Source organism: Podospora pseudoanserina, chromosome 2, assembly GCF_035222485.1.
Source record: "Podospora pseudoanserina strain CBS 124.78 chromosome 2, whole genome shotgun sequence".
NCBI classification, from domain to species: domain Eukaryota; kingdom Fungi; phylum Ascomycota; class Sordariomycetes; order Sordariales; family Podosporaceae; genus Podospora; species Podospora pseudoanserina.
In genome coordinates, this window is record NC_085921.1 from 147,402 (window position 1) to 160,218 (window position 12,817).

Genomic DNA, 12,817 nt, shown 5'->3' on the forward strand with positions numbered 1-12,817 from the left:
ATCGAGCTCTGTGCCGCGAAGAAGACCAAACACCAGATTTCCGAGGTGGCACAATTATCGTGGGCTCGAGAAGCGAAAACCGGGTAGGCGGAATTGACGGGCAGGAACTAGTTCACCGCCACAGTTTGACGACATATGCTTGCTAATAGTACAAGATGGCTGTGATTGGTGATGCGCTTCTCACGTGTTTATCTTCAACCGAACTATCTCTTTTCTGTACGACATGCGACAAACATGGCTCGCGGCTGCTACAATTTTCCCGGCCAGAACCGGTGTTTGTTTCTTTCCCTCCAGGCTCCGTCGTGAGCGACAACCACTTCTGTCTCAACAGGCCGTTGACAGCTTTCAACAAAGTCTCTGATTCTGTCAAGCGAGGTGGCGGCAGCCCCGGTGTCAACATGCACACTTCTCAGCCCTCCCCTTCCATCCGGATACATTGCAATCCCCTTGTCTCCGGCCAGAATACGTGGGTCATGGCAGCAATCGCCTCCTAAGTAAACATACTTTGAGTTGGCAACCTGGCAAAGCAGATTGACATGTCCATGGAGATGACCTGGGGTGTCAATGACCGTGACAGACCCATCCCCGAACAAGTCCAACGTGGACGAAAAGGTGAATCGAGGCCTCCAGGTCCAGATATCAGCATCTAAATAGGGCGCGATGCGAGCCAGTGCTGAGTCTGATGGCCGTGTCCTTTGGGGCCGACCACTTCCAACCCCGGAGAGGGAAACAGGCGGTAGTTCTATTGTTCGATCGGACGGCAACTCGTCGTCGTTGAAGAGATCAGCTGGGTAGAGCGGGCCGTCCCCATTTTTGAGGAGATCCAGGGTGCCGGCACCAACGAGGAAGGTGGCCGAGGAAAAGTCTGACGGTGTGCCAACGTGATCCCAGTGTACATGACTTAGCATCACTAGGTCGATATCTTTCGGAGTGATGGTGGCACTGCCAGATAGCAGGCTCTCCCTGCAATCTGGAGATACAATAACAGGTTGTCGTTCAGCAATGTGTGCTTGCTGAGAGGGGGTGTATCTTTCGATATCTCGTTTTACCCCAAGGTCGAATAGCATCCGAGTAGGTCTTGTTTTTCCAGGAGCGCAGTGTTGAATGAGAAAGGAGAGAGAAGGGACAGTGGTACGCTTCTCGGAGTCAGCGTCGGTAACGAACAATCGCTCTGGCAGTGTGAGGTGGCCTGCGTCCAGGGCCGAGATCGTGACGGTTACTGGTGAGGACTCCATAATGGAAGAGACTAAAAAGTGAAAATGGAAGTCAAGTTTTGCTTCAAAAGATTTTGTTTCGCTTTTCTGTGAGAAGATAGGCAACTGGTGGAATTGGGGGGGAATTTACGGAAAACACTACTGACTCCGAGGAAGCAGAGCAGCCCCACCAAGCCACAGACAGGTACTGCTGTGACTTGTAGCTATATAGCGGCATTCCAAACTTGTTGGAGGTAGAATCACCTATTTGCTGTCAAGTCGAGCGCGTCCTTACGTTTTCATCTCTCCTCAAAGTTGTGAAGTCGTCTTCACTGGCTCGAATTCAGAATGGATTCCTCTATGCTCCCCAACGAAATGAAAGCCCAAATCCTCCCATCGTTCAACGCACCATATCGACTCACCACACTACCGCTTCCGAGTTTCACAGCCGATAGCCCCCATGAAATGCTCGTTAGAGTCCTGGCTGCATCGTACTGCCACACAGACCTCGTGCTGGCCCAAGGCCAAATGCCCCCCTTCCCGCCTTCATTTCCTCACATTGGATGCCATGAGTTTTCAGGCGTCGTGGTGTCCCTCCCAGAGCACTCTTCATCTCAATACAGGATCGGTGACCGGGTCGGCGTTCCAGGTCGCTCATTCCGCCCCTGCGGAAAGTGTTTCGAATGCTCGCGCGAGCCAGACAACGACAAAAACCTTTATGTGGACGGTGGGGGATACAGTGTCTACTGTGCCTCGGCGGGCAACCACGGAATCTCGACCCCGGGTGGGTTTCGAGAATTCGCGATTGTTGATAGTCGACAGGTCACATCGCTGCCAGAGAGCATTTCAGCAGTCCAAGGAGCAAGCTTGATGTGCGCGGGGCTCACCATTTATGCTGCCATTAAAAATTGCGGTTTGGAAAGAGGACAAAAGGTGGGCATCATGGGCTGCGGTGGTGGGCTGGGACATCTTGGGCTTCAGTTTGCGGCCAAGATGGGACTGGGCGTGATTGGTGTTGATGTTGCGGATGAACCGTTGCGTGTATCAGGGGAGATTGCGGAAACATTGCGCCAGAAAGAGGGCCTCTCTGTGAGAATCGTGGATGCGAGGATTTCACGAGCCGAGGATATTGTCCAGGAGATGGGGAAAGAGGATCAAAGGCAAGACAGGAGCAACATGGGCCTTGATGCGGTCATAGTCTTGCCTGAAAGCCAAAGAGCTATGGACTATGGCATCTCTTTACTTCGAGCTCACGGAAGATGCATCCTGGTTTCGTTTCCCGCTAATGGGTTTCATATTTCTGCCCGAGACGTGGTCTTTAGGGACATTTCTATCAGAGGTAGTCTTGTAGGGAGCAACAGGATGTTGAGGGAAATGGTCATGTGGGCGGCGGAGCATAATGTCCAGGCACGGATCAAGAGTTACCCCTTGAAGAAACTAAACGATCTTGTGCTGGAGTACAAGAAGGGAAAGGGCGGCAAGCTGGTGATAGACATGTCACTGGACGATTAACATTGCAACGTGTACCTATTTGACCATACTGTAACAAAAGTGGAGCTGTTACCCCTGAAGGCCTGAGCCCCTGGACTCTTTGATATCACACTGCCTTGTTACCCAGTTCCCTAGCTTTCTCTCCCTTATCCGCCATCTCATTCAGAACCTTCTCGGCCACTTTCATGGCGTCCACCCCGGCCGGCACACCACAGTAAGTCGTGCAGTGTAGAATGGCCTCCCTGATTTCCACCTCAGTCAAGCCGTTGTTTCTTGCACCACGAATATGCACAGCCAGTTCGGGGGCTCGGTTCAACGCCATGAGCATGCCAATATTGAGTAGTGACCTCTGTTTTCTCGTTAAGCCATCGCGTGTCCAAGCCCAGCCCCAGCACCACTCCGTGACGAGCTCTTGTCCGGGACGGGAAAATTCGGTCGATCCGTTTGCCAGGGCGTTTTCAACATATTCGGTTCCGACTACTTCGCGTCGCACCTTCAAGCCTTCTTTAAAGAGCTGTCGATGGAGGGGAGCTAACTTGGGATCGGTCGACATCTTGCAATCGATACTGGCGTAGATTTGGAGGTGGAAAGGCAAGAGGCAATAAGTCAAGGGGAATTGATAGCAAGACGAATGAATAGGGTAATGAAAGGGATGCCGAGAAATTGCAAGCATTATCAAAACTTCAAGTGAGGGGGGAAGGTGCAGTCCTTTTCCAAGACTCGGAGTTGCTTTTTATGCCCGAGTGGGGGTCATCCAGCAGTGAACCGCACCATTTTAAACTCATACCTGGACATGTAATACCGCAAGGTACAAAGTATCAAAATAAATGTGTATCGCACACGTGCATTTATTTTACATGGAAATTTCACGGTATATCAATAAGAACTACCTAATCAATGGCTGAAAAGGAAAGCAGCAGAAACACTCGGTAATCGGTTCCGAACCTGAAATAATATGCAACCGTCATCAGATCTGTCACCCTCAAATTGTTCCCTTCTGCGCATTCAACTCCAAAATGATAGGTGCAGCGACATGAGCAGTGTGCAAGCTCAAAAGTGTGGCAATCTCGAACACTTCCAAAATCTCATGAGGAGTAGCACCGTATCCCAAAGCATTTCCGATGTGTAGCTTCAGACCTGGCCTAGTTAGGACTTGTTAGTAGGTGTCAGATTCCTGAAGCTAACACTTGACCTACTTGTACAAATGTGTCGATGCGCAGTCAAAAGCGCAGTATACTAGCTCCTTCACCTATCGTATTGGCGTGTCACTACCAACTTCTTCAGGGGGGTGCCTGTTCAGCATTCGATAAGTACTAACCTTTGGCTCCAAGGCACCTCCTACCTTCCCATCCACTTCTTTAGTCCAGGGCATCGCCGAGAACTCCAGGTATGACTCGAAAAAGTCTGCATCTAGTCTCAGAAAGTCCTCCCAAAATGTATGCCAGTATCCTCTTTTAGTGGTAAACTCTTCCTTCAGCTTCTCCTGTCTTTGATCAAACTCTTTTGTTGTCTCGGCGACATGCAGCCCCTCTTCCTTGAGCACCTCCACCAACAGAGGGACTCCAATGTTACAAGCATGAATCCCCAGCGTGCTGCTCAATTCAATAACTTCGACAACCTCGGCTATTGAGGCCCCCTCTTTCAAAGCGGCTGCAACATTGGTTCTGATGCCAGGAGTAAACAGGTGAGTTGCTGCACTATCGACTGCCAAGCCTATCAAAGCTTGGTTCTTGGAGGACAAGTGAAGATTCTTTCTCGGGACTGAAGCAAGAGACACACTTGCGTTGAAGAAGGACGGCGAAAGGGCTAGAAGGGATTCCCAGCCCTCATGGAAAGTGGCAGGCCCCAGAAGTGCATTAAAGCGATCTCTAGCCGCTTGTTCCTGGGCCTGGCGAGACATGATGTTGGCAATCAAGTATGCTGGATCCTGAAAATCGCAACATTGAACAAGGTAAGGAAGTTGAATAAAATTCGCGGTTCAAAGATAGCTAATTATTATCTCAAGGGTCGGACAAATAACTAAGTCCCGAGCCCCTTCATAGGTACTTTGGGATCGGCAGAGCACAAAACGGACACTGAACTGCCGCCGCCTAAACACCTCCCACGCAGACTGCATAGCCGATGTCATTTCAGTCCTGTTGATACCCATGTTTTCATGGTGCGGGGACTACTGCAAGGCGGGATGGTCTCAATGCCATGAAGGGGTATGATCGGGCTCCCCAAAACCGCAGCGGGTTTCTTTTCTCCCACTCTTCATCGTGTGCGAAAATGATCTCGACCCCCTTTGCCTCCAGCCCCCTGATCATCTCAATAGTCTCCTCGGCTTTCGCCCGGTCATGATGAATACAGCAACTCCTGTCATTCTCGTCTGTCCACTCGCCTATCTCCTTCTCTTTGCGTAAGATCCGCCGATCATGGCAGGAGTCAGCGGCAAGATAAACCCAGCCGCTCTCTGTTCGAGCAAGAAGATGTGTATGTCCTGGTAAGTGACCTGGCGCATCCACGAGATAGAGACAGCCGTCGTTGAAAACATCGATAGCTTTCGGGATCTCTAGTGACGGAATTGGCTGCCATTGGGTTCAGTTGGGTGTCAAATTCTGGATTTCGTGCTTCCCGGCCTCACTGCTACTTTGGTGAGATATATTAGGGTCAGATAGCTCGATTGTTCTACCGGCAGGTAGCAAATTTGCCTTGAAGAAAGAGTGGCTGCCCTTAAGAGAAGCCGAAGAGGTCCCGGAAAGCACAGCGGCTGAACCGTGATCAATGACGAATTCCGAACTTGCAAAATCAGGCGGGTAACCAATGTTGTCCCAGTGTACCTGCTCATGGTTGAGGTAAGATGGATATCCAAGCTGGGGGTGATGGTGGATGAATAATATTGGAGCACACACGTGTGACAGAACAACAAAGTGAATTTCATTCGGCCTTAAGCCCCCCTTTTGTAAACTCTTCGTCACATCGGGGTTCGTAGACATGGGCTGCCGAGTTTTGATGTGTTGACGAATTTGCTCCGAGTATAAAGAGGGATCCCGTCTTACCCCCAAGTCGAAGAGAATATTGGTCGTGGCTCTCCATGGATGGCGTGTGTTGTACCAAAAAGCATAGAGAAGGAACCATCTTTCGGCTTCCAGGTGACGGGCATGGTTTGATAAAATATTCCTCCAGCAGGCAGAAATTGCCTGCAGAGAGGGCATGAACACAAACTGTACCTGTGGCCATACTGGGAGACTGGTGCACAAAGCAGGTAGGTACCTCAGACAGAACGTGTCTACCTTAGGTATATATAGGAAAGAGAGCAACCCCTCCTGGGTGGCCGGCAACATCTTCCCCGCATAGCCTTGCTCTTGGTCGGCACCCGGCCAGTTTCCGCGTCCGCGTTGCTATCCTGCTCAGCATCATCTCCCACCATGTCATCCACAGAAGATCACAGCATCATAGCGTTTATCGGGCTTGGCGCTATGGGCAAGCCAATGGTAGCCAACCTGGCAGCCAATCTTGTTCGACCAGGCATTGTCATACGGGCTTATGATATTGCAGATGGGCCTGCACAGGAGCTCCAAACCAATTTTCCAGATGTCATTCGGGAAGCAAGCAGTGCGAAAACAGCTGTGTCGGATGCTGTAAGTGTGATCTAACGCCATTATCACCTTGCTCCGTTTGTTTGCTGTTGTTGACAACCAGGGGGCTTGCTTCCCAAGACTGTGGTATTCACGATGCTCCCGGAAAGCAGCCACGTGAGATCCGTCTATCTTGACCCAGATAGCGGTATTGCCAGCACCCTGGGTCCACACAGTGCCAAAATACTCATCGACTGCTCAACCATCGACACCGCAACCTCTTTGCATGTGAAGTCTGAAGTTTCCAAGATCGCACCCCGCAGTTTCTTCTACGACTGCCCGGTATCTGGTTAGTTGGCGCCCCACGTTCATGCTGGTATTAGACGCTGACCCCCAGTCAAGGAGGCGTGCTAGGTAGGGCCAATCTTCTTTTCAAATGAGTGCTCGCAAGGAAGTTCTCACGCGTACAGCAAATAGGGGCAGTCAAAGGCACAATAGCCTTCTTCATGGGCTGTTCGCCTGCAGACACCAACCTATCTTGTCTTAAGGACCTGCTACTGAAAATGGGCAGCCAAGCCATACCATGTGGTGGTCCATCTCTGGGGCTAGCCGCAAAGCTGTCCAACAACTACCTCTCTGGCATCATCACCATCGCCACTTCAGAAGCCATGGACATGGGCATGCGAGCCGGTATCGACCGCACGATACTTGCGTCTGTGTTCGCGTCTGGGACGGCACAGAACCGGCAATGTGATGTGTTTAACCCTGTTCCGAATGTCTGTCCACAGGCACCCTCGTCCAACGGCTACCGTGGCGGATTCAGGGTGGAGCTGATGAAGAAAGACATGGGACTGGCAATCGCCATGGCGCGGCAGGTGGGTGCCAAGAATGTCCTCGGTGTGTCTGGTTTGGGTGTCTATACAGCTGCCAGCGCGGCCGAGGACTGCATGGGCTTGGACTCCAGAGTGGTGTACAGGTATCTAGGAGGGAAAGAAAGCTCTTGAACCGTGCGAGCTGCTTGTGAGCAAGGGAAACATGATATTGAATGAAAACGCCAACCATGCTTAGTATTGTTCAAGTATCTCCGCCATGCTATGTATGCGACTGATGCGATGCTATCTAATCTCGCGAGTTTTATAGGCAAAAATGATCATGAAAAGAGAAAAGAAGAATAAACAAAGCCCGAGATATCCGAAACCCCATGCCAACCTCCCATCATCCCTACCGTGGCCATTATCATGCATTTCATATCAATCTGTATGCATGCCTGCGCCACATATTTATCGTTCTGACAAATAGCAAAGGGAAAACTTGAGATGAAATAAAGAAAAGGGGTAATAACAAAGGAGAATGTCATACACTTTCATCATAATCATATTCTGTCCCATCCTTGCGCGCGTCCAGAGCCTCCAAGCCTTGGTTTAGATTGCCGGGAAATGGTCTATTTCGTCGTCCCTTTGATGTTCTTGAACTTTAGATAGGCCAGAACATGCCAGTTGTTCATCCAGGCCCATCGCCGTGAACCCCTGACCAGCGTCTTGGTCTGGCTGGTAACACGGGGGAGGCGGAGTACCAAGGCCGGGGTGACGTAGTGTTGTAGGAAAGCCCAGAAAAAGAGGATCTGGAATGTGAGGCAGGTGAGGAAGGTCCAGTCGATCTCGTCGCCTGGATGGGTGTCGTCAGAGCCAGAAGGGCCAAAGAGGAAGGCGAGGCCTATGAGCAAAGGGGAGGATTCGACAAAGGAGATGGCTCTAGTATTGGAGGAAGTTGCGGTGGGGGTAGTGATTGTGGTGCCGGTCGTGACCTGGCTGCGTGCCTGCACCTCAACCCTCGAGAGCGTGGCCTGCAAAGGTGGTGTGGGCGCAGAAGGGCGTGACAAAAGTGCGGAGAGGGTTGAGGATAGTCACATGCCACGACCAAAGAGAACCGGGTAGCGGAAGAGCTTTTTCTTCCAGCCGCCGCCGCTGCCCGAAACTACTGCCGGACTTTGGGATTTGCCTTTGATTGCTGGGGCTTCAGCCTCTGGCTTAGGCGCCGATGAAGACTCGGCAGCTGGAAGTGAAACGGAGACGGGGAGGTTCTTGTTGCTGCTGGAAAACTTGGAGCGCGTCCTTGCGAGTGTGAGGTGGAGGGACGACGAGGAACCCCTGCCCATGACGCCGTTCTTGAGGCTCCTGAGGCTCCTCGCTCTGCTGGTCTTCGGGACGACGACTGGAACGGGCTGTGGCTGCTCAACGGTCGACGCAGCGGGCTCCGACTCCGGCTGCGGCTTCTGCTCAGCCGTTTGGGACTCAGCGGGCCCAACGGTGTCAGCAACGTCGGGAACTTTGTCGGCGTCCTCCTGGGTCCCTTGGGTGACGGTGTTCTCGACCTCCACTCTTGGAGCGGGCGCAGCTTCAGCGACTTCGGGCTGTATCACAAAACAAAGGGTTAGCACCAGAGCATCTTGCGGGTGTGGCGTGACGTTGGGACAACGACACCAAAGGAAGAGTGCCGGAAAGAAAAAGAAAAAAAGGGATGTACCTCTTTGGAAATCGAGGGCCCTTCTTGGGAGAGATGGGTGGCGGGGAAGACTGACTTCTCCATCTGGTCCTCCTTGTCCTCCTCTTTTTGTTCCTGGGTGTCTTCAGCGACGGAGGCGGAAACCGCCTCGAGGATTTCAGCCGGAAGCTCGAGCTTACTAGGAAGCGCAATGGCGGGCTTAGGGGAGGGAAGCAAGGCTGACAGGGCCGGTTGGGAGGCAGTCTCGGCCTCCTCTTTAGCCGGTTCAGAGGCCTCATCCTTGGCCTCGTCCTTGGGCGAATCGAGCTCGGCCTTATCATTGATAGGCGCAGCAACGGAAGGCTTGTTTTGGTCCCGCTCCTGATCATCCCCAGCCTTGGAGGGGGCACTGACGAGCTCGTTGATCTCGGCCACGGGCAGAACCTCCTGCAGAGGTGGGGTCAGAGGTACCTCCACCTCGACAACCGCAGGAGCAAGAGCCTCCTTGCCGACGACGGCCTGCTCGTGCTCCGAGGCAGTATCGATTTCGGACCAGAACCCCGAATCGGCTTGTCTCAAGGCCGCACGAGGATTGATCTTGGGCTCAAGGGCAGGCACTTTGTCGGAGATCACAATGGGGACCGACGAGGTGGGGCCCTCCTGGAGAACTGGGAGAGCTCTGAACTCGCCCGCCGGCTCTGGGTCCATGTCGATGTGCTTGCCTGAGTCGGCGCGCTCGCGCTGCTTTGCGAGGGTCGGAACAGGGCCAAGCTTTTCAAGCTGCTTCTCCTTCTCCTTCTCCTCAAGCACCGGGGCGAGATGGGCCAAGTCTTCGGTGTGCACTTGTTCGTGCGCCTTCACCTTGATTTCCTCGACCACCTCTCTGAATGCCTCACGGGCCGGCTCCTCATGCTCGACCACAGTTGGCGTCTCTGAGATGGGGTCCAGCTCAAACACGGGTTTCGACTGTGCCAGCGGCTCTTCCACCTGCACCTGTTGTGAAGTCTGAACGGGCAAGGCGGGCAGGTAGGGGTCAGAAAACGCCTCGTTGGGCGAATCATGCTGACCGTCAGTCCCACTCATTTCGTCCTGGGAGGGCCAGGGCACGGCTGTCTTGGTGCTCTTCCTGGAGGACGGCGTTGGGAATGAGTCCTCCCTGGAGATGGTCCTGGATCTGAGGTCTATGTTGGACATGGGAGTCCCCGGTGCTGGGGGAGGTGATGTCGCCCTCGAGCTGCCGGGGGTGCTAGGCTGCTGCTGCTGCTGCTGCTGGCTCTGTGGCTGTTGTGGGGCAGCCTGTTGTGATGGGGGTGGAGGCTGCGGCTTGGGGACATAGCTCTCACAGAATATTTCCAGGACGGTGCGCAGCAGCACCCGGTTGGGAGAAAGGATGTTGCTGATTTGGTCCAGCAGGTCGGATTCTCGGAGGGCCTTGGCGTCCTTGAGATGAGGACGAATCTTTGCCCTTAAAAAATTCAAAAACCAGTCGTCATTGTCGCAGAGATTGGGGTGGGCGTCTCTGGCCACCTCCAGCAGGGAAGGGAGGGGCAGGCCCTCGCCATACCTTTCAATCTTGGCCTCAGCAAGCTTCATGAGGTCTGGGAGATCGTAGTGTTTCGCGGCGGCGTAGGCCTGGATGCTGGTCTTGAGCTCGGCAATCTGGCGTGGGAGGTCGTCGGCAGCCTTTGGCTTGAGGGTCTCGTAGGTGCCGGTGTGGAGGTAATGTACAAGAACGTGGCTAACGTCATCCGAGATCTCTGGGAGCTCGGGAAGGTTATCCTCATAGGCGGCGTGGAGCCTGGGGCTTCTGAGGAGGATGTCCTTGGGCAGCGTCAAGGGGCTTGCAAAAGGAACTGTGCAGGTGGGGCTTGCGTATGGTCTGCTTAGCCAGGTTATTTATCAGTTGTTTGAAAAGGCAGCGTAAGATATAGCAGATATATATACAACATACGAAGTCTCGGGACGGGGATCCATGTCGTGCCTGGGGAGAGCAAGCTGGCCGTCGATTCCCTTCCTGGCGGCACCGCTCTTCTTTTTTCTGGCCATGGTTTCGCTGGTGAGGGTGGATATGGTGGCGACGAGGAGGGCAACGAGAGTCAAGAGGGCAGCTGGATGAGACTGGATGGTTCGACAGTGAAGTGGAGGTCGAGGTTGTAGAGATCAGTCTTCATTGCTCGCCAAAGACTCGACGGGGTTATCTCTTAAGTCTTTGAGCGGTGGAGCCGTGCCGGGGACGACTCCATAAGAGTTCCATCTTAATCCTTTACCGCTACTGCAGGGCTAGCTGGGTGCAGCAGCGGCGCATCTCGACTCGTCATTTGCCAGAGTTGGGCCTCAACCCATTGCCGGTCCTAGGTGGGTTGATGAGCTGTCAGCGAGCCTATCCCCAATCGGAAGCGGGCCCTCCAACCAGGAGCCCCTGTGTAGCCAGTCGCCTTGATAGGGCTGTCTGGGAACCATGTGAGTCCCCGACGTGGCCTGTCGAACCCAATGTTTCACGGAGAGAGACAGCCTGAGGGGCCACGACGACATGTGCCGTGTTGGGCAGTCTGGGCCGGTTTGAATGTTGCTGATTTCCAGGTTTGCACATCTGAGCGCTGGCTGCGGCGGCATCGCGATTCCGGGGAAACTGGGGCCCTGATTATCAGCATAACTGTGCAGCGCAGTGCTAGCGCAACTATCATCAATGTCTTGCTGAAGTGCCCCTCACCTCACCTGACGGGGGGAGCCTTTTCCACTTGAACTCATCTCATCATCGGTCGATTGCACTAGGTTTCTGGGTTTTTAAGTCTCTGGGTCCCGTCATCGGAGTAGGTATACGGATATCGTCGATTCAATTCAGGTGGTTGAGGTCGAGTGGTGCCCAACCCAAGTCTTTCTTCCAGGTCCAGCCCGCCAATCAGCAGCGGCTTGCTGGTTGGTCTGTGCGAGGGTTAGGGTTGGTCCTGATGATCGCAGGGCAACTGGGGAATTTGGGGATTCAATTGGGCATTGATTCTGCCCTCTTTTTCGTTGCTGCTGTGCATGCGATGGATGCGTTGTCGCAGGGTTCGTGCATGGTGCATCAGGACCCAACCAGACCCTGGCAAAGTCAACGGCCGGTCTCCATTGTCTCCCTCTCTCTCTTTGCTCGCTCGAACTCGAGTTGTCCATCACCATTGGCATTGGCCATTGATAGGCGTGGGTGGCGGTTCTGATGGCTCTGGGGGCTCCACTGGGTTGCGTACCTCTCTCGATTTTAATTGACTTTGATTTTTAGTTTTTTTTTTTTCGCGGGGTTGTCGCGTGCTTTCGTGTTTCGTTCCGTCAATTCTTCCTCCCACCTCCCAGTGTGCCAGTTCACCGCCCATCTGCCTATCACCAAAGAAACCAACCGTCCTCGATTCGATCGCCTCCCGACCTGCATCAGCCAATTGCAATGGCAGCCCCTCGCCGCATCGTCTTCCACGAAGACCTGAAAAAGGACTTCCCCACAATGATACCCAAACACTGCGAGGTCTGCAGACAGCCTCATGCGCTGCTCTGGCTGCAGCGTCTACTACTACTGCACGCGCAGCTATCAGACCCTCGACTGGCCAACCCACAGCCCACCTGCAAGCAAATCAGCGCCAAGCCCAAGGGGGTCCAAGCCGAGGAGACAAGATTCGTGCTCGCAGGGGGCTGCTCCCATTGGACGACCCCAACGTCAATGGTGTCTTCTGGCGCCATGTCCACCTCCGTCCCTATCTCCAGGCGAAGTTCCTCTATGGCGAATTCCTGGTCCGCTCATGGCGCCGCCAGGGAGTCGAGGACTCGCTGAAGCAGTATCTCGACATTCTCCACCGCAATCGCCCCAATAACCAGGGCGCTCGAGACTCGGTTCCGGGCTTGTTCATCCGTTTCGACCAGGACCAAGCTTAGGATCTCATCTACTGGCGGGCGCAGGACGGCCCAAAAGGGCTTTGGCTGGGCCGACCTCTCCCAGCCCTTTCTGGACGACCAGAACGTCGACGCCACCAGGCCTGTCGACTTGGGGTGCCCCTGCTTTCTCCAGCTCACGCCCGTCGTGACCCTCTGCCTAATCAAGTTTCATCTGCTCTAAAACCTCAAAGGGAT

The 12,817-nt window shown here is 53.7% G+C and overlaps 7 protein-coding genes across 7 annotated transcripts; 2 read left to right on the forward strand and 5 right to left on the reverse strand.

Moving 5' to 3' along the window:
- Nucleotides 1–248: 248 nt before the first annotated feature.
- On the reverse strand, nt 249–2,066 carry QC764_001100 (uncharacterized protein; the record flags this gene model as incomplete). The annotated part of the gene is made up of 2 exons (XM_062939880.1): nt 1,361–2,066; nt 249–1,296 (listed from the first exon to the last, which is right to left on the reverse strand). The coding sequence occupies exons 1-2, from the start codon at nt 1,429–1,431 to the stop codon at nt 249–251; spliced, it is 1,119 nt and encodes a 372-aa protein (XP_062802408.1). The 5' UTR covers nt 1,432–2,066.
- QC764_001110 (uncharacterized protein) lies at nt 1,542–2,705 on the forward strand (the record flags this gene model as incomplete). Its single annotated transcript, XM_062939881.1, has 1 exon — nt 1,542–2,705. One exon carries the CDS (start codon nt 1,542–1,544, stop codon nt 2,703–2,705), a length of 1,164 nt encoding a protein of 387 aa, XP_062802409.1.
- Nucleotides 2,706–2,790: 85 nt separating this feature from the next.
- Nucleotides 2,791–3,357, reverse strand: QC764_001120 (uncharacterized protein; the record flags this gene model as incomplete). The annotated part of the gene is made up of 1 exon (XM_062939882.1): nt 2,791–3,357. The coding sequence occupies one exon, from the start codon at nt 3,355–3,357 to the stop codon at nt 2,791–2,793; it is 567 nt and encodes a 188-aa protein (XP_062802410.1).
- A 173-nt stretch (nt 3,358–3,530) lies between these two features.
- QC764_001130 (uncharacterized protein) lies at nt 3,531–5,916 on the reverse strand. The gene is made up of 3 exons (XM_062939885.1): nt 4,003–5,916; nt 3,881–3,933; nt 3,531–3,826 (listed from the first exon to the last, which is right to left on the reverse strand). The coding sequence occupies exons 1-3, from the start codon at nt 4,582–4,584 to the stop codon at nt 3,667–3,669; spliced, it is 795 nt and encodes a 264-aa protein (XP_062802411.1). The 5' UTR covers nt 4,585–5,916; the 3' UTR covers nt 3,531–3,666.
- A 95-nt stretch (nt 5,917–6,011) lies between these two features.
- On the forward strand, nt 6,012–7,245 carry QC764_001140 (uncharacterized protein; the record flags this gene model as incomplete). The annotated part of the gene is made up of 3 exons (XM_062939886.1): nt 6,012–6,304; nt 6,383–6,590; nt 6,683–7,245. Exons 1-3 carry the CDS (start codon nt 6,092–6,094, stop codon nt 7,243–7,245), a joined length of 984 nt encoding a protein of 327 aa, XP_062802412.1. The 5' UTR covers nt 6,012–6,091.
- Nucleotides 7,246–7,247: 2 nt separating this feature from the next.
- QC764_001150 (uncharacterized protein) lies at nt 7,248–10,768 on the reverse strand (the record flags this gene model as incomplete). Its single annotated transcript, XM_062939889.1, has 3 exons — nt 7,248–8,651; nt 8,765–10,601; nt 10,674–10,768. 3 exons carry the CDS (start codon nt 10,766–10,768, stop codon nt 8,145–8,147), a joined length of 2,439 nt encoding a protein of 812 aa, XP_062802413.1. The 3' UTR covers nt 7,248–8,144.
- A 288-nt stretch (nt 10,769–11,056) lies between these two features.
- On the reverse strand, nt 11,057–12,383 carry QC764_0029690 (uncharacterized protein; the record flags this gene model as incomplete). The annotated part of the gene is made up of 2 exons (XM_062940167.1): nt 11,433–12,383; nt 11,057–11,351 (listed from the first exon to the last, which is right to left on the reverse strand). The coding sequence occupies exons 1-2, from the start codon at nt 11,468–11,470 to the stop codon at nt 11,057–11,059; spliced, it is 333 nt and encodes a 110-aa protein (XP_062802414.1). The 5' UTR covers nt 11,471–12,383.
- Between the last annotated feature and the right edge of the window lie 434 nt (nt 12,384–12,817).